Source organism: Amblyomma maculatum, chromosome 1 (genome assembly GCF_055883805.1).
Source record: "Amblyomma maculatum isolate TAMU_Amacu chromosome 1, ASM5588380v1, whole genome shotgun sequence".
Classification (NCBI taxonomy): Eukaryota; Metazoa; Arthropoda; class Arachnida; order Ixodida; family Ixodidae; genus Amblyomma; species Amblyomma maculatum.
This window is the reverse complement of record NC_139344.1, coordinates 88,897,788-88,916,803: the sequence shown is the minus strand read 5'-3', so window position 1 is coordinate 88,916,803 and position 19,016 is coordinate 88,897,788. Positions and strand designations below refer to the sequence as shown.

Here is a 19,016-nt window from a genome sequence, read left to right as displayed (position 1 = left end):
CCTGTGAACTGGAAAAACTATAAAAAGCAGCGGCCGACTCCGCTGAGAGAGAGACTACTTTGACGCGCCGTTGGTACGACGCTAGACACCAGCTGTGTGAGAGTGTCTGTAATCTCTCCGGGTCAGCTTCACTGCCCGTTTCTTCATGATGTTGCAGTAAAGGTTGTTTCGTTAAAAGACGCCTCGTCTTTGCTGGCACCTTTGATGCCGTTCGCCGTCCACGGAGCCGCCAGGCCAACGCTACCGAGGGGCCGCGCGCCGCAGCGGTACGCTACCCCGGCGCTCGCAAACCCCAAAGGTAACAATTGGTGAACAGCGGTGGGATGACGACGACCAAGCCGTAACCGTGGTTGGAGGGACGAGCCAGGCGATACCGTCGTCCAACAACTGGTGAACAGCGGAAAGCGGAGAGACGAGGACGACCAAGCAGTGACCGTGGTCGGTGAAACGAGCCAGGCCTGACCGAGGTGCAACATCTGGTGGGAAGAGCGGAGATGTCCGAGGCGTGACTCGTGAATCAAAGCAGCTCAGCGGAAAGGCGGGAGCAGTGCAACGAGCCCTGTGTGATGACTGGTTGCCTGCAGCGGAACGACTGCGTTGGATTCTTGGCTGCGAGGTTTGGTGAGTGCGGGACTTTCTTCTACTGAGTTTTGCCAGGCTTTTGTTAAGTAGAGAACAGAGCTGGTAATTGTGTTGTCGTTGTTGCTGGGTTAATTGCAGCAAGGCAATAGTGGGCAGTAGAGAAGGCAGCACTCGGAACAGCCATGAATTTGGATTTGAAGTCGTTGCGCAAACCGAAATTGCTGGAGCTTGCGGAGGAGTTGGGTCTGAATTTGTCAGGCAAACTCAAAAAACCAGAAGTGTTAAAGGCTATTTTTGCGTTGGAAGCTGAAGATGACGAGCTTTTGGAATGCCTTGAGATCATTGACGAACGTCACGAGGAAGAGGAACGTGAACGTAGGGAACGTCGCGAGGAGAGAGAAAAGCAGTCTGCCCGCGTAATGAAACTAATACAGCTGGAGGCGTCAGCACATGGAATGAGCGCGGAAAAGCTTTGCAATGCCATTAACAATGCCATGCGGTGTAACGGTTCAATACCGCGAGATGGTATACCACCGTTCCTCATCGCCGAGGATATGGCAGATTATTTGGCAGACTTTGAGAATGTCTGCAGAAGTAAACGCTTCGAGCGAGATAGTTGGGCGCAGAAGTTGGTAGCTCTTCTCTCCGCTGAAGCGTCGGAAGAAATCAAGCGATTGGTTGGCGACCGCTTGAAAAATTACGATGAACTAAAAGAGTCATTGCTGATACGATATCAGATAACGCCTCAGGATCTTCGGAAGAGATATGAGAGCGAGAAACATTGTAACGAGGCATACTTTGATTTGGCCTATCAGTTGAAAGCCGCTGTAAGCGAATGGCTAGACAGTGCGGAAATTCCGAAGCAAATCGAACTTGCACCGGAGTGTGAGACACAGCTTGGGGAAGCGGCCGAGCAACGTGACCGCAGTAGTGAGCCGACCGATTCTCGAACAGAAGAGCATCGTGTTACCTTGGTCGAGCCACTAGCTGAGACGGTTAGCACATGCTTAATCGGCGAGAAGTCCGAAGTGACGCCGTTAAGCGAGGTGAAGTGCATGCCGACCCAAGTAGCTGCAGGAGATACAGTTCCATCAAATGAGAGTGGGGAACTGGCAATAACTGAACCGCCTCTCGAGTCGAAAGCAGAAGCTTGTGTAGAGCGCGACGGAGCTGGAAACGAGCTAGGAGAGGAGAAACTTTCAGTCTCCGAAATCGACTGTGTTGTAGAGCAGGGCGCGCAGAAAAGCGAATTGCCAATCAGGGAAGCTGCGCAACCCGCGAGTTGTGATCAGCCAGGGCAGACCGACGAGGAGTGCGCGTACGCTGTAGAGAGCGAGACTTGCGAAGGCGACAGCGAGCGACCAGAGCAGAGTCAGAGTCGTTCGTGCTCCGATAGCGGCGAGACTTGCGAAGGCGACAGCGAGCGACCAGAGCAGAGTCAGAGTCGTTCGTGCTCCGATAGCACGCTGGGTTGTATTCGCGAAAGCAACCCCAGCGCGAACACGGACGTAGCACCTATGGCCCTCACGCAATCCGAAGCGCCCCAGCTGTCGAATGAGCTTGATCGTGCGCCGGTTAGCGCTGAGCGATGCGGCTCATCGGAGGACCCGTGTAACGTGAGTGGCGAGCCAGAGGAAATGCCTAGCTTGAAGGCTGGCATGAGCGGTTGTTCGGATTTGAATGAAAGTGAGTCAAGCGATGCAGCCGCGGCGCTGCCAGAGGAAATGCCTAGCTTAGGGGCAGGCGTGAGCAGTTGTTGTTCGGACTTGTCTGAAGGTGAGTCATGCGCTGCTGGCCGCGATGCAGACGCTGCACCGCACTTTGACCCCTTCGACGACACCGGTGTCCTACTAGCTCCGGTTACCGCTAGAACGTTGACCGCTAGCTTGCCAGAGCTCGCGCCGAAAGAAAGTAGGACTAGAGTATTCAAGTCCTGCCACCGAAAAACGCGGAAAGGCAGGCGCGAGAAAGAATGCTGCCATCGTAAGGAGAGCAAACTCAAACGATTGCAGAAAGAAAGCAGAAGGCTAGTATTCCAGTGCTGCCACCGAAAAACGCGGAAAGGCAGGCGCGAGAAAGAATGCTGCTATCGTAAGGAGAGCAAACGATTGCAGAAAGAAAGCGGAAGGCTAGTATTCCTGTGCTGCCGACGAAAAACGCGAAAGGGCAGGCGCGATAAAGAATGCTGCCATCGTAAGGAGAGCGAACTCATACGGTTGCGAAAAGGAAGCAGAAGGCATGTGTTCCAGTGCTGCCGCAGAAAAAAGCGGAAAGGCAGGCGCGAGAAAGAATGGAACAAGTTGAAGTTATCGCGAAAAAGAAAGCGACTATCCCAAAGGCACAAATGCGCCCGTGCCCAGAAAATGCGTGACTGGTGCGCCACACGTAAGGAGAGGGATAGGTTGTTTAGCAAAGCTAGTGACTTATGCTCATGCGTTTCTTTGCACAGAAACAGGAAGGTACGGTTGTTCCGAGAAACGGACAGCCGAAGCTTTAGTGAAAAGGGTGATCTCAACGGTAACGCCGATGGCTTAAGTCGAAGCCCTTAACGTGAGAAGAAGCCTCAATTTTCACTTGTTGTTTTTCTTCCTGGCATAGGATTTTAAACCTTTGTATTGTATTATCTTTGTTTGAAGTGCTGTTTTGAAAATGCGATTTTCAAATTTGTGGACGCGTTCCAAGTGCTGCTGAGCTGCCCTTTAATATTGATGGGGGCATAAGAGGGAAATAGTCTGGCAAAACTTAGTGAAGTTTGTGCCGTGCTTGCTGGCTGAACGGTTGAGTTTTTAGCGTGGTTGTGACGTTGCGGGTTGTCAGAAATCTCTCCTGAAGACAAGTTGCAGAGTGCCTTGGAAAACCGGACTTGCCAAGGAATTCTTCAGGCTGACTGGCTCAAGAGAAGCTGAGTCGGACAACCCCGACTAGCAGCAACATCCCGATCCCTCCGGACAGCGGATGCAGTCCCCTGCCCTTCGGGATCTCCCTTCCCCGGCGGGGCAGTCTGTTACGTTTCTCCACCGAGAAGTGGGACAGCTGACGCGGCCACCGCATAGCAACAGGCAGAACCGCGAGCGGATCGGCCATTTCGACGCCGTTCATCGGCCGCGCAACGCTTCCTCCCGCCGACAAGTCTCAGCGTGTTCCTGCCACGCGCCAAATGTGTGTGCGTGCGTGTGTGTGCACAAGCTGGCCAAGCCTGGAGATCGAGGGAAAGTGCGTCGCCCTCTCCTGTCTGCAGGAGGTGGAGGAGATGAGGTCGGAACACCTGCGATTGAGTCATTCGTCGTGAACCAACATGTTTGGCTCTCCCTTTCCTGTGAGGGTTTACCCTTTCCCTGTGAACTGGAAAAACTATAAAAAGCAGCGGCCGACTCCGCTGAGAGAGAGACTACTTTGACGCGCCGTTGGTACGACGCTAGACACCAGCTGTGTGAGAGTGTCTGTAATCTCTCCGGGTCAGCTTCACTGCCCGTTTCTTCCTGATGTTACAGTAAAGGTTGTTTCGTTAAAAGACGCCTCGTCTTTGCTGGCACCTTTGATGCCGTCCGCCGTCCACGGAGCCGCCAGGCCAACGCTACCGAGGGGCCGCGCGCCGCACGTAATAACTGCTGGCAGCGGTACGCTAACCCCGGCACTCGCGACCCAAGTGTAACAATGGACACATCGGCGCTACGGGAGTTCATACGTTCGATTGTGCGCGACGAACTCCGACTGACATATGGCACACCTCAACCAGCTCCTTCCTCCATTGCCAGCGTTGTCCGCGACGAGGTGCAGCAAGTGCTCCGGCCTCCATTTCCAACCGGTGAACCTCGCCCTACTCCTCCTTTTACACCACCTGAGTGTCACCGCCCTACATACTCCCAGGTGCTGCAATACTCTCCACCCTCGTCGCCGTCCCTGATTCCTCCGAACGTAGCTGGGCCGAAAACAGCAGCCCCCGTGATCCAGTACGTCACAGATTCTTGACCGCCTACGCTGAAAGCAGACGAGTGGCGTACCCGCGACCGACGGCCGTTCGGCCGTTATGCTTTCCCTGCGGCGAACCGGGTCATGTCTATCGGCGCTGTCCCTACCGTCGACTGGGTGTCGAAGGGTTTTCCGCTGATTCTCCGCGGCCTCGCTACGGCGAACGGCTTCGAGCCGTTGAAGATTTCGTCAATGATCAGCGCCGGATTGTTCCATCTCGTCTGCGACCATCTAGATCACCAGGTCTCACCCGTCGCCATCTGCTACGAGTTCCTCATGGGCAGCGCAGGGCCGCTCCGCCCAGTCCCCAAAGGGAAAACTGAAACCAGCGACCTTCGGGGCTAGGCTCGCTGGGCCGGGAGACCCCCCATTGATGCGGACACGGAAAGACTACGCATCGACATTGGAAAAGGCCGCGGTTACCGATCATAACGCCACCTCGATGCCACCACGACGCACCTGCAACCACGACGAATTGCCGGTGGAACCGACGACGAAACGACGCACCCGCAACGACGACGAATTGCCGGTGGAACAAACGACACAACCACGCACCCGCAACGAAGACGAATTGCCGGTGGGACATATGACGCAACAACGCACCCGCAACGACGACGAACTGCCGGTGGAACAGACGCTGCAACAACGCACCTGCAACGACGACGAATTGCAGGTGAAGCAGACCGCGTACACCGGCGCAGAGCACTCAAAGACTCAGAAGCCTGACATTCGCGAGCAGCTTTCGTTGGACATACCCGTAGTACTGGATGGTCGCCATGTTCGAGCTCTGTTGGATACTGGCGCTGATTATTCTATTTTGAGCAGCCAGTTTGCCGCAGTTCTCAAGAAGGTTTTGACTCCGTGGGCTGGCACACACGTTCGCACCGCGGGTGGTCATCTTATTACTGCTCTGGGCATGTGCACAGCCAGAGTTCAAATTCAAGAATCAACATTTGTGGTAAGCTGCCTTGTTCTGAAAAGCTGTTCGCGTGGCCTGATTCTGGGCGTAGATTTTCTTCGTGAATATGGCGCAATTATTGATCTCCGGAATTCTAAGGTCTCGCTTTCTACTGAGAAAGCAGTGGCCCTCAGCGGTGCAAAACGACCACTAATGTGCTTCGAGTTTATGAGGACAGTGTTCACTCTGCCACCCCGAACCGCACCTTCGTTAATGTCAAATGCAATGCCCTTAACGATGGCGACGCAATAGCCGAAACTAACGTATCGTTACTGTTGACACAAGGAGTCTACGTGACCCGCAGTTTGATACATCTTCACCGTGGTCAGTCCAAGGTACTTGTTACAAATTTTTCGCACGAGTATCGGCACCTTTTTCGTGACACTTCCGTAGCTTTCACCGAGCGCATCTCTGATGTCTGCGAGTGCTTATCCACAGAAACCGTGCCACCGCCCATATCCCTCGACAATCTCGGTGTCAGCTCAGAGCTATCGGCCAGCCAGCGTGACCAGCTGTTTTCATTGTTACTCGAATTCAAAGAGTGTCTTGCATCGTCGTCAAAAGTGAATCAAACTCCCATCGCCAAGCACCAGATCGTGACGTTGGGTAATGTGCGCCCAATCCGCCAGCACCCCTACCGCGTCTCTTCGACCGAGCGCGAAGTTATTAGGTCACAAGTTAAGGAAATGCTCGAAGATGAGGTTATACAGCCTTCCAATAGCCCGTGGTCCTCCCAGGTCGTTCTAGTTAAGAAGAAAGACGGCACGTTACGTTTTTGCGTCGATTACCGCAAACTGAACGCCGTAACCAAGAAGGATGTCTACCCCTTGCCGCGGACTGACGACTCTCTCGACCGCCTTCGGCGTGCAAAGTATTTTTCGTCCATCGATCTAAAAAGTGGCTACTGGCAGATTGAGGTCGATGAGCGAGATCGTGAGAAAACGGCCTTCGTCACACCCGACGGTCTTTGTGAATTTAAAGTTCTACCTTTCGGCCTGTGTTCCGCGCCGGCCACATTTCAGCGGGTGATGGGCACTGTCCTCGCCGGCCTTAAATGGCAGTGTTGTCTAGTCTACCTAGATTACGTGGTGGTCTTCGCAGAATCATTTGCAGAACATCTTAAGCGCCTGCGGTCAGTACTCGAAGCCCTTCAATCCGCTAACTTCACACTTAAGCCACAGAAATGCCACTTTGACTACCGAGAGCTTAAATTTCTCGGCCATGTCGTCAGCGCCGCCGGCGTGAAGCCTGCCCTGACAAGATTGCTGCTGTTACGGAATTTCCGATTCCACGTGACAAGAAAGCTGTTCGCCGATTTCTCGGCTTGTGCAGTTACTACCGGCGTTTTATCGATAACTTCGCTGATCTCGCTGTACCGCCGACTCAGCTCACCCGGGGGGACACCCCTTTTGTTTGGAGTCACGAACAAGAAGCTGCTTTTGCCGAGCTGCGTCTCCGTCTCCAATCGCCGCCTGTTCTAGCTCATTTCGATTAGCAGGGGGAGACAGAAATACACACCGACGCCAATAACATTGGCCTTAGGGCGGTTCTCGTGCAACGTCGAGAGGGTGTTGAACGAGTCATCACCTATGCCAGCCGTACTTTATCCCGCGCCGAGATGAACTATTCAACTACTGAGAAAGAATGCCTCGCCATTATTTAGGCTGCTGCGAAATTTCGCCCCTACCTTTATGGTCGCCCATATAAAGTGGTCACTGACCACCATTCTTTGTGTTGGCTGGCCAACCTGCGTGACCCATGCGGCCGCCTGGCGCGATGGAGCCTTCGCCAACAGGAGTTCGATCTCACTATTGTTTATAAGTCCGGACATAAGCATGAAGATGCTGACACGCTCTCCCGTGCGCCTGTCGAGCTCGCTTCACCAGACGCGGATGACGCTGGCAGTTTCCTCGGAGCTGTTGATGCTTCAGATATGTCTCATCAGCAGCGTGCCGATCCAGAATTACGAGCACTGATTGATTATTTAGAAGGTCAGCCAGCCACAATACCTAAGTGCTTTTCTCGGAGCCTCTCAACTTTCTGCCTGAGAGGTGGTGTGCTTTATAAGCAGAACTCCAGATCCGAGTCAAGAACATACCTCCTCGTGGTACCCACAGCTCTGAGAGAGGAAATCCTTTCCGCGTGCCACGATGAACCAACATCTGGCAACGTGTGCTATTCTCGCACACTTGCTAGGATACGACAGACATTCTACTGGTCCAACCTTGCCACTGTTGTTAAGCGCTATGTCAAAAGCTGTCGGCAATATATGTCAGCGTCGAAAGGTTCCGCAATCAAAGCCTGCAGGCCTCCTCATGCCCATAATACCACCACGAGCACCATTTGATCAAGTCGGCATGGACCTTCTCGGTCCTTTCCCTCGGTCCTCTGGTGGCAACCGTTGGATAATCATCGCCACAGACTATCCGATTCGCTATGCCGAGACCAAAGCGTTACCTAGTGGTACAGCGTCTGAAGTTGCCCATTTCTTTGTACACCAGATCATACTACGGCACGGTGCTCCTACCTGTATTATTACTGATAGAGGGACTGCCTTTACTTCAAAAATGATGGCCGAAGTCTTTCATCTCAGCGGTACGGCGCATCGAAAAGCTACTGCTTACCATCCGCAGACCAATGGGCTGACGGACAGGCTTAATAAGACCATCGCGGATATGCTGGCGATGTACGTCGACGCCCAGCACAAGATTGGGATGCGATCGTACCATATGTGACGTTCGCATACAATACGGCAGTCCAAGAGACTACACGTTTCACGCCGTTTCGCCTCGTTTACGGCAGGGAGGTTCGGACGATGCTGGGCGCAATGCTCCCTTGCCAAACAGATACCGAACTTTGTTCTGACGCCGAGCAGTTTGCCCAAGATGCTGAGCAAGCACGCCAACTAGCACGCGTCCACATCACCCAGCCACAGGACAGGGATTCACGCCGGTACAACCTCCGCCACAGACAAGCTTCTTACAACACCGGGGACCAGGTGTGGGTGTGGACTCCTGTTCGACGCCGCGGCCTTTCAGACAAGCTAATTTGCCGCTACTTCGGACCGTATAAAATCGTGCGACGCATCAGTAACGTCAATTACGAGGTGCTCCCGGATGGATCAGAGCACACAGGCCGTTCATGTATTCATGTATGAGACAGTTCATGTATTGCGATTGAAGCCGTACTTTGCACGGGGACTGACAAACTACATCTACAAATTTTTTTTCTATTTTTTTTTTTTTTTGGGGGGGGGGGGGGGGGGTTGCTTTTGTACGCTTGTGTGCACGTGTAACTGTGTGCGTTACGCTTAAGGAGGGAGGAATGCCAGGGGACGCTCGGAGTGACAAACGACGTTGAAGTGAATCGGCTCCGGACTCGCAGAACGTACCTAAACCTTGGACCGTGTAATTCCACCTGTACCGACTCTGTTCTGTTAAGCTAGCCCCAGTCGCCAACACCGTGACAATATATATTGCAGATAAGGTAATATATTCGGTCTGTTATCGGCCGCCAAATGGGCATATTTCAACATTTTGTGATTTTTATGAAGGCTTTCTTTCATTTGTTGTAGAGAATAGGTATAACCTGATCGCCGCAGGTGATTATAATATTGATATGAGCGTTAACACTCCTATTAGTACAAATTTCAACAATATTCTCTTGTCATATGGGTTTGAAAATGTTATTAATGTACCAACCAGAATAACAACTGAATATGAATCATTGCTAGACATATTCATAACAAACCTTTCATCGCAAGATATAAAAGCTGCTGCCCTATCATGTTCCATTAGTGACCATCTTCCCGTGTTCCTTTGTTTACAAGTTGCCCCCAGTCGAAACTGTTCGTCTGCTGACAGTCTCTACCAGCCAGTGACCGATACTGCTCTTAACGCGTTTAGAAATGAGCTGCTTCAAATAGACTGGTGCGAAGTCCTGAACATACATGATGCTAACAACGCCTACAGTGTTTTTTTAGATACCTTCAAAAGAGTGTACAATGCTCATTTTCCTGTTAAGAGACGCAAAAAGAGTAGAAAAATTCGAAAGCCATGGGTCACACATGAACTGTACCAGCAAATGAGAGCAAAAGATAAGCTCTACAGACAATTCTTAAACACCCGCCATCCTGATGATTTGACCGTTTTTAAACAATATAGGAACCAACTAACGAAAAAACTACGTAATGCACGTAAAGAGTACTTCTCACGTTTTTTGGACGACAAAAATGTGCCGAGTGAGTTGCTCTGGAACAAATTAAATACGCTACTGCGTCGCGATAACCAACGTAGCTGCGTTTCTAAACTAACGATTAATGGCAAAGTTTTGCACGAGGCGGGACTGGCTGAGGCATTCAATAATTTCTTTACAAGCATGAGTACGCCAGGCAGCTCCTCAAATGCGTATCGGTATATCAGCACGCGGAATGAAAAATCAATATTTCTACAGCCAGTGAGCGTACGGGAAGTAATTTCAACAATAAAAAATTTAAAGAACAGCAGCAGTAGGGATATCGACGAAATTCAAATAAAACCAGTAAAGTATGTCGCAGATGTCATAGCACCAGTTCTAATGCATATCTTTAATAAATGTCTGACGACATCGACATTTCCGGTGAAAATGCAAACTGCAAAGGTAGTCGTGCTTTTTAAAAAGGGAAGCAGAAATGAATTGGGCAATTACCGTCCGGTGTCTATCTTACCTATATTTTCTAAGCCTCTCGAAAAAATAATACACTGCAGGCTTGTAAATTTTGCTGATCACTGCGAATTAATAACGAAACACCAGTTTGGGTTTAGGAAGAATATGTCTACAGAGTTAGCCCTGCTTCACCAGAAAGAGTATATTTTAACGCAGTTCGAAAGCAAGGAAATAGTAGTCGGCCTATTTGTAGATTTTTCCAAGGCATTCGACCTGGTGAATCATGACATTCTGCTGCAGAAGTTGGACTTTTACGGTATACGTGGGTGTGGACTACAGTTATTACAATCGTATTTATCCCATCGATGTCAAGTAGTCCAAATCAACAACTCGCGGTCACGAGTCCTGCCACTGCTTTGTGGTGTTCCACAAGGCAGCATATTAGGCCCCTTGCTATTTAACCTGTATATTAATGACATTGTTAACATTAATCAGAACGCCAAATTTATTATATACGCAGATGATACTAGCATATTTTTTTCTGGCAATAATATCGATAAACTCATCTCTGATTGTAATGACACCATAGTCCAACTGCAGCAATGGTCCTCATCCAATTGCATGAAGATTAACGAAAATAAAACAAAAGCTGTTGTCTTCCGGCCGAAAAATAAACCTGTTCCTCCTCATGCCGATATTGTTTTAAACTCTCATCCTGTTGACATTGTTGATCATTTCAAATGTCTAGGTGTGATATTCACTGCCAATCTGTCCTGGGAAACTCATGTGAATTTTGTATTAGCCAACCTTGCTCGGATAACCGGTGTAGTCGGTCGTCTCCGATACATGCTCTCTACTAAAACAAAACTATTGGTCTATAATTCTCTTTTCTATTCGCACGTCAACTACTGCCAACTTGTCTGGGGCACAACTACATTCTCTAACACACAAAAAATATTCCGTATGCAAAAACGGTATCTGCGCCACATGTACAATGCTGGTTATAATGCAACCACTGCAGAATTTTTTCACAGTGCTCATGTTATTACAGCTCACAAGCTATACCGCTACCGTTTGAGTGCTCGGTATAAATATGAAGTAAAAAAAAATATTCATAGCCTGGACGCCTTGGCACATTTAGAAACAAATGAGAAGTGTTATAATACTAGACGTGGAGAAAAATGGAAGGTTGCTGCACCACGCTTGAATTCTGGTATGGACCGTTTGTGTTATTCTCTGCCATCGCTTTTAAACTATTATCAATCACTGAATTTTGATTTATTTAGCTGTTCCACTGTTAAACTCAGAGACATGTTTGCTGATTGACTGAGCTGATCATCTTTTCTGGGCCCGCTTGCACAAAACAATCTTAAGACTGTCTTAGCTAAGTCCAGACTTAACTGGAGTCTAAAGAATAGGCCACTAGCATGGCGGCTTAAGACTGGAGTCAAGACTGGGCTTCAGTCCTGACTTGAATAAGTCGCTTGTATGATTACGACTCTAGTGCTGTCTTGGTTAAGACACAAGGACGCCAGGTGTCTAAGTAGATAAATTAGGGAAATACAGGGATGCGCTGGCACTGTCCCTGCTTGAAGATGTACACATTCCGTCAATGTTGCGTTGTGTAAAATCCGTGCCATTGCTTTCTGCGGCTTAAGATTGTGTTACGAGGAAAAATGCCCCAAGTGGTTGCTGAGGCCGTTCTGGGAAGCCACTCTGGTGAACATGAACCCGAAGCGTTCGACGTTCGGAACTCGAGCCGTCTTAAATAAGCTTGGTCTTTCTAAAGACACCATTTAAGTCTGGACTTAGCTCGGACTTTATCGTGCAAGCCGGCCCTGGTGTTTGTTTTATCTAGCATTTCTTTTCTTCTGCATAGAACAAGTGTCTTGCTATGCTTATCGCTTGTTTACTTTTTGTGCTGACGGTGTTTGTTTTACCTGGCTCAGGAACTTTTCTTTTATTCCGCATTGAATAAGTGTTTATTTGTTTATCGCGTGTTGATTCTCTGGTGTTGCCTAGACGCTGCCTTATATATGGGGCTACGGACTCGTCAAGCCGCCAAGTGGCAGCTTTTTTTCCGTAGCCCTCCATCTGTATAGCACCTGATGGAAATAAAGATTTATTATTATATATATATATATATATATATATATATATATATATATATATATATATATATATATATATATATATATATATATATATATATGCGCCCTTCACACCCTCCATAGTCTTCACTGATCAGCAAATTTGATTGTAACACACTTTTCCACAAAGAAAACGATAAGCTGGTTACGGCTTATGCACCTATTAAATGTACCCGATAAAGCTGTCGTGCTAGCGAAGCTATGCCGCATTTTTTTTTTTTTTTACATCCTCTTAACTGCTATTTCCTATGAGGGCATTTTAAGGGCAACAGAACAAATATTAGACCTGCGCACCTGTACGTGTACTGTGTTCAAGAAGAAAGCAGTGAACCCTGACATTAGACCCCACCCTCTTCCCCCCCTTGAAAAAAAATTGGCTGTGGTTTAGCTCTCGTTAAACCGGGTTGAATTGCGTTAGCAATACCTCCATAGCTGCGCTTGTGGTTCATAATGTCGTGTACCTCATGGTGTAGCTTGAGATGTTTAGGTATGAGTAAAGACATCGCACACAAATGAACGACTAGTCTTCTTTGCCTTTATTAATCCCAATGAACACACCACGGTGTTCCGTAAACAGTACTGAGACTTGGTCTCAATTTGGTTAATCACATGTCTATCTTCTGCTGCAGGTCTGTATAACACAAGGTCCAAACTGTTTCCCCACTGCGTTGTACTTCTCGGTTTAAGATAGCTTAACTGTAGCAGATCCTTTGTCTTCACCGCTTCAATGAAAGCATTGTTTCTCCTTGTGTCTTTGTTGAAGTCTCCAGTACACAATACAAATTGTTTCTTAGATCGGTTAGGCATGCCGTTAGCCAAGACGCCATTAGAAGCCATTAGATTGCTTAAAGCGGGGCTTTATATGCAGGAGCTGCCAACTTGGGTCTCTCGTTTCACATGGGACGGTTATGTCAGAATCAGCCTGCCAGGATCCTGGCATTCACGATACCCCTATAGGCCACTGAAGCAAGTTAATACGGCTTGGCTAAAGCCGTATTCGGCTCGGCTGCGGCTCAAGGTCTAACGTGGCCCTTCCCCGGACTACGCGACGGGCTCGATCGTTGTCAGCGTTGTCACAACACTGACAACGATCGAGTTTCGTTGTGAACAAAAAATCACGGGCATGGTTCTGGCAGGTGGTAGCTATAGCAGGTGGCACGGCCGAGCCTTGATCCTTCCGTGGATTGTGCGACGTAACGATATCACACCCTGTCACAAAGCATGGAAAAGCTGCCAAATCGGGAGGAAGAGAAGGAGGAATAAACTAGTTTATTGTCCGGTGCGCCTCCCAGGTGGAGCCCCCCGTCCGGGGCCATCAGCACACTGCTCGTGTTTGAGGCGGCCAGCTTAGACGATTTTAGTTTCGGTGCCTGGGCGTAGCAATCTTAGTTTAATGGTGGCGCCCCTTTTGAGCCAAACTGGGCAAGTCCGCTCCGGCTCCTCTTGACGCCATCTTGAGCTGTGCAGTGTGTTGATGCTGCGATGCGGCAGTGTAAAAGTGCTATTTCGCAGTGCTCGTGAAAGCTATCCGACACCTTGGTGCTATTTTGTGCTTTGTTTGAGCGCAAACTGTATACCATCCGTTTGGCATGACAGTAGCTGTTGGAAACAGCACTAGCGGCCGGGGCGACTGCGAAGGACTGCGCTCAGATTCCGCATGCCGAACTCGTCAGAGTTAACTGTAAGGATGTATCTGTCGTATCTTTCACGATATATGTATTTTCAGCTATATTTTATAATCGCAATGGTAACTGTACACACAAACACACAGCAAATGAACCGGGCAGCTACCGAACGCGGAATACAGATACTACGAAATATGCTTTCCAGTCATCGCCGCATCGATTTAACGTGAAGTCCGACCCATTATGATATACGATCGACCTGTCCTGCTTGAACAATATATACTTTCAAATTAAACCACGGTTCAAGAATAGCACATAAAAGAAGTAATGTCTAAAGTACAATCCGTCGACGTTTTTATGCAGCCTTGATATTCGTCCTGCAGGGCAACAACCTCATATCCCCGTTCCGTACGTCGTAGCAGCATCGTTTGCACGACTTATTGTTGAGCAAAACGCCGAAAAACGTGCGCTCTCAGCTGCACCATGAAAGAAGACAAATTCGCAGTACATACAGCAGCGCTTTTCGGACGACGGCACTCTCGCCGAGAGCTCGTCGCTAGGCCTAAATTGTTGCGCATCGAAGGTACTGTCACGATCACAATATTGCGGGACGTGGAAGAGCGTGGCAAAACTGCGTTCTGCGCCTTCTAACGGCGCCCGTCCGCTCCAGTTACCCTCGCAGGCTTCTCTGTACCCTTACTCATACCTTGCGCTCAGCAGACGCAGATCGAAACCGGCGCCAGGTGACGCTTTGATATCTATGATAGCATGTGCCCCAGCCGCTGTGATGAGTGAAGCAGATTGCGCGCCGTGTTTCGCCGCGAAACACGGCGCGCAATCTGCTCTCTCAAACGACAATATACCGAGGCCGCTCTGCTATGCATGAATTAAGTGGGCGAATGCACAGCCCACTCGTCACTGGCAACAATTGGCCGGCGCAATGAATCTGGTTAGAGAGTATTTTCTTCCTCTCCCTCTTGCTCTCGGTAAAACGGTCTATAGAGTCAGACATGTTGCTCCTGTGCTACGCCGGTACGTTCGTATGCGGCTTCGCTAAAGCCGGGCTTTATATCTATGTCGGGAGGTAACTTATAAGAAGCAGTTGGATAACGCGGTATCTTAAGACTGTACGTAGATAAAAATGTGTAAGATATCGGAGGTAGAAATTAGAGGACTGGTAATTAAGTGAGCAGAGACGGTGTGTACGCGAATGAGGAACCGCGATGAGAGCCGCACACGGGAGCCATTGACGCTATCACGTGCTATTCTTAAAAGGCGAAGCTTAAGTGCCCCCATATTTTTTTTTGCATAACTTCTACTGTGAATTCTGTCGCCAACTTCTCAGACAGATCAGATATGATTACATTCTGGCCATGTGAACTAATAAAATGTCTAATTCTTTTTCTTTTTTTTTTTTGTCATGATGCAGGTTGCATATACGCTTGCCTGGAAGAACCCTGATCCTCCTGACCTGAGTGGCGCCTTTGGAGACATGTCTAACATTACGGATTTGCGAACCCACTTCAATCGAGACCCAGTGCTGGCACTCCAGAAAGCGCGTTCAGATTCGCCCACAAGCTGCAAAGCAAGAAATGAAATGCCGGAATACATAGGAAGAGCTGGACGCCACAGCGATAGCCCACAGCGCATCTCATTCAGCTTGAGTGACAATGACCATATAAAGAGCGACCAAGGAACAGCAGCTGACGGAGCAGATGCAACCTACAGCACCACGTGCAAATTGAAGGCAGCGAGGCGCTTTAGAAAAGAACGCGCAGCGACGGATCCGGAAAATGACCCTTCGGACTTGTGGATATCCGAGCAGTCTTGTGATCCTGGGGCCAAAATAGGCCGCAAGTCTTCAAGAAGCACATCGCCAAGCAAAGAGGGCCTCTCTCGGGATGCCCACAGCGAAAGCAGAGCAATATCAAACACGCTTGGCCAAAGTCATTGCTACATTCCACGCACACTGCTGACCAATGCAGCGGTGCTGCCGCAGAGCGCCACGGGGTTTGCATCTTCGGAAGAAGGAGCCACGGCATTTCTCTCTGCGTCAACCAGTCCACTCTCTCCAGATCAGAATTTAATATGTGCCAATGATGACGCCTGTGTAGAACTTAACCAAATGGAGGAAGCTGCCCTCGGAGATATGACGACGCAGCACCAGAAGTATAGACAAGAGCCTCCGGAGAAAAGCTTTCTCTCCCTAAGGCTGCGCCGTCCCAAGAAGAAAGACTATTCGGCCATTGGGCAACTCTGCCGACAGACTTTGCCCGTTTCTATCGGTAACGAAACAGAACCTCCCCAAGAAGCCCTGTCCCAAGCAATACCGAGGCCTCTGTCGTCGCCAGGGACGGCAAGGTCACGTTCTTTCAGTAGAAGCAAGTGGCTGCCACTTTTCGCAACGAAATCATAGCCAGCTTTAATTCCGAATCCAGGGCCACTAATACCGGTGGCGAGCCCGCCACCTGCCTGGGGCCACTTCAGTGCTAGCAGCAACCTTCACGGACCTCATATGATCACAGCCTTACTGCGCCGACATTTCAATGGTGCTGCTAGACTCTTGAGTGTTGCAGGGACGTTGAACTAATACTCGATGCCATGTAACCTTTCTTTCTTTCCTCCTTTCTTTTTTTTTTTTTTTTTGCTGTTGTACTCGTTTGAATATCACGAGGCAGTTTTCTCCAGAATCATAAACAAAATCACTTGTAAACCCCTTTCATAAGTGCTTTAATTCTGGGCAGATGTTTTTCACTGCATTTGCTTAAATGCTTTAAGGCTGGCAGCGAGAGTGATGGTATGAAGCTGAATATATATATATTTTTTTGGTCGTTAGGAAACTACTACTCTGACAGGCCCATTGCGAATCATTTGCAATTTTTCTTGTTCCAGTGATGTCACGACTGACGTTTTCGCTGAAATCTTGAGGGACGCCGGAAGAGCGCATGCATGTAGGTGGCAGTACTTGTCACTCTGCAGCGGCTAAACGCGCCATGAATGCACGACGTTCGGTTCGTTCGTAGCACAAGACAAGAACTTGTTTGTGCCATTTAAATTTTGCAGAGACGCTGTAGATGCTTATTCTTCCCAGGTTCTTTTCGCGGCCGCACTTTCGTACTTCACAACGCAAGAGAAACTAGTCGCTGTCGCTCAGCTTCAGTTATAACTCGCCGTCAACGAGTTGCTTTAACATCCCCGACCCTATAACCTCGTACAAGTGGTCGCTTCTTTAGTGAAGTGATGGTAGGCACCAATAAATAGAGCTTGCGGAGCGGACAGTGCAAAAACGGTTCTGCGCGAACTATCGGAGTGTATTTCAATGTTACAATTCGAGACCTAGCCATTCACAACTGTTTCTTTTTGCTTCTTTTACCCTTGGTCTCATGCCATCTTTTTCTGTAATAAAGATCTATCTCTCCTAACGTTTGGCTTCCTACTGAATTCTCTACAAAAATTAGCTGTAGTTTAGCTTCTGGTTAAACCTGGACTTACGCGAGAGCTATCTGCATGCTCCGCTTAGGTTCGGCTTGAATGTAAAAAGACATGTCCTTTGCACATAGTAGTTTGATCTATGGTTTCAGATTTATTTATGTCATAGGGGCCACTTTTGACCAATAAACTGTGATGAGGCGAAAGCCTCTTATCACGCAGTGGTCCGAAGCTCTCCACTACAGCACCGCTTTCTCCCTGTTTTCTTTCACTGTCACATTCGCGATGACGCGATAACGTAAGCTGCCAGCCAACATATAAAGCCCCGATTTAACCGAGCCGTATGAACGTGCCTGCGTGGCCTGTGGATAACGTGAATGCAAGGGTTTTGGCAGGCTGGTTGCGATATATCACCCTCCCATATGTATGGAGAGGCCCGAGTTGGCAGCTCTTGACAAACGTAAAGTCAGGAAGCCTCACGTCCAGTTAGTGCTCGGCCATGTCAGCTGCCAGCTACCGCCTCCTACTTCTTCTTCTTTCTGCTCCTTGTACTCCTTTCTCCGTGCTCCGTGCCTGTCCGTGACGGATAGGCACGGCGAAATGGCGAGCCTGTGGCCAATGTAGCTCTCGCTACAAAAACATTCTATCGGTGTATCAACCTATATCAACGTTAGTTTCGCGACATTGCAGAGCATCCGTAAAGCTTTGTAGCAAGATAGTGTTCCTTGTTTTGATCAGGGAGCATTTCCAAAGCTGTACAGTATGACTGCATGACCTAGTACTGCTTTCCTGGAAGCTGTGCTGACAACGACATTGCATAAAGCTGAAAAGCTTGTTTCAGCCGCGCATGATTTATGTAGAACTATACAGAAATTTAGAAGCGCTATATTCACCAAAAGTCGGGTACCGGCAAAGTTGCAGCTAATACGGCTCTAATTTACCCTCGATATAACGTCATGCTTTGAAACAAGGCATCACGCTCTGTAACATTCCATTTCAAGGCGTCTTCTGGTCTGTGACATTTCATTAGCCGATAAAATTGAAAGATCTTGCATGGATTTTACATTCTTTATACTCCTGGCTGCTTTCAAGGAGAAAAGTACATCAAAGGCGCTTTCTCCTTGTCAGACTAACGATGCAGTGGGCTTTAACTCTAGCGGTAGGCTTCAGGTTTAAGTTTCAGATTTAACGCAGACAGGCGGAATAGTTGGTGACTCGCATCCGAACGCATATTGTAAGTGCGCCATTTCAGCTTTAACTCTTAATTTAAGCTTAGCTTTATGCTTAGACTTTAGGCTTTTTATTAAAGCTTTAGTTTAAGGTTTCGGGCCAGTTTACCATTGACCCTTATCTCAGCGTTAGGTTTGAATGTGGCGCACGTGAGTGTGACGTCGGTGAAGTTTTCAACACCACGGGCCCAAAATAGGAATCCAAGTGAGAAGCCGACATTTGTGGGCATATCTTTCTTTGGCTAGTTTATGGGGTTTAACTTATCAAAGCGACTCAGGCTATGAGGGACGCCATAGTGAAAGGCTCCGAACATTTTGACCACCTGGGGTTCTTTAACGGGCACTGACATAGCACAGCACATGGAAGCCTCGCTCTTCGCCTCCGTTCAGACGGGATTCGATCCCGCATCATTGGGCACAGCAGCACATC

The 19,016-nt window shown here is 48.9% G+C and overlaps 1 protein-coding gene across 1 annotated transcript in view; it reads left to right on the top strand.

Moving 5' to 3' along the window:
* LOC146203113 (uncharacterized) overlaps positions 1 to 16,518 on the top strand; it is a 128,203-nt gene extending 111,685 nt beyond the window's left edge. Inside the window, 1 exon segment of the mRNA XM_084588531.1 lies at positions 15,358 to 16,518. Within this exon segment, the coding sequence (XP_084444657.1) occupies positions 15,358 to 16,344 (987 nt within the window). The 3' untranslated portion in view covers positions 16,345 to 16,518.
* The last annotated feature ends 2,498 nt before the right edge of the window (positions 16,519 to 19,016 follow it).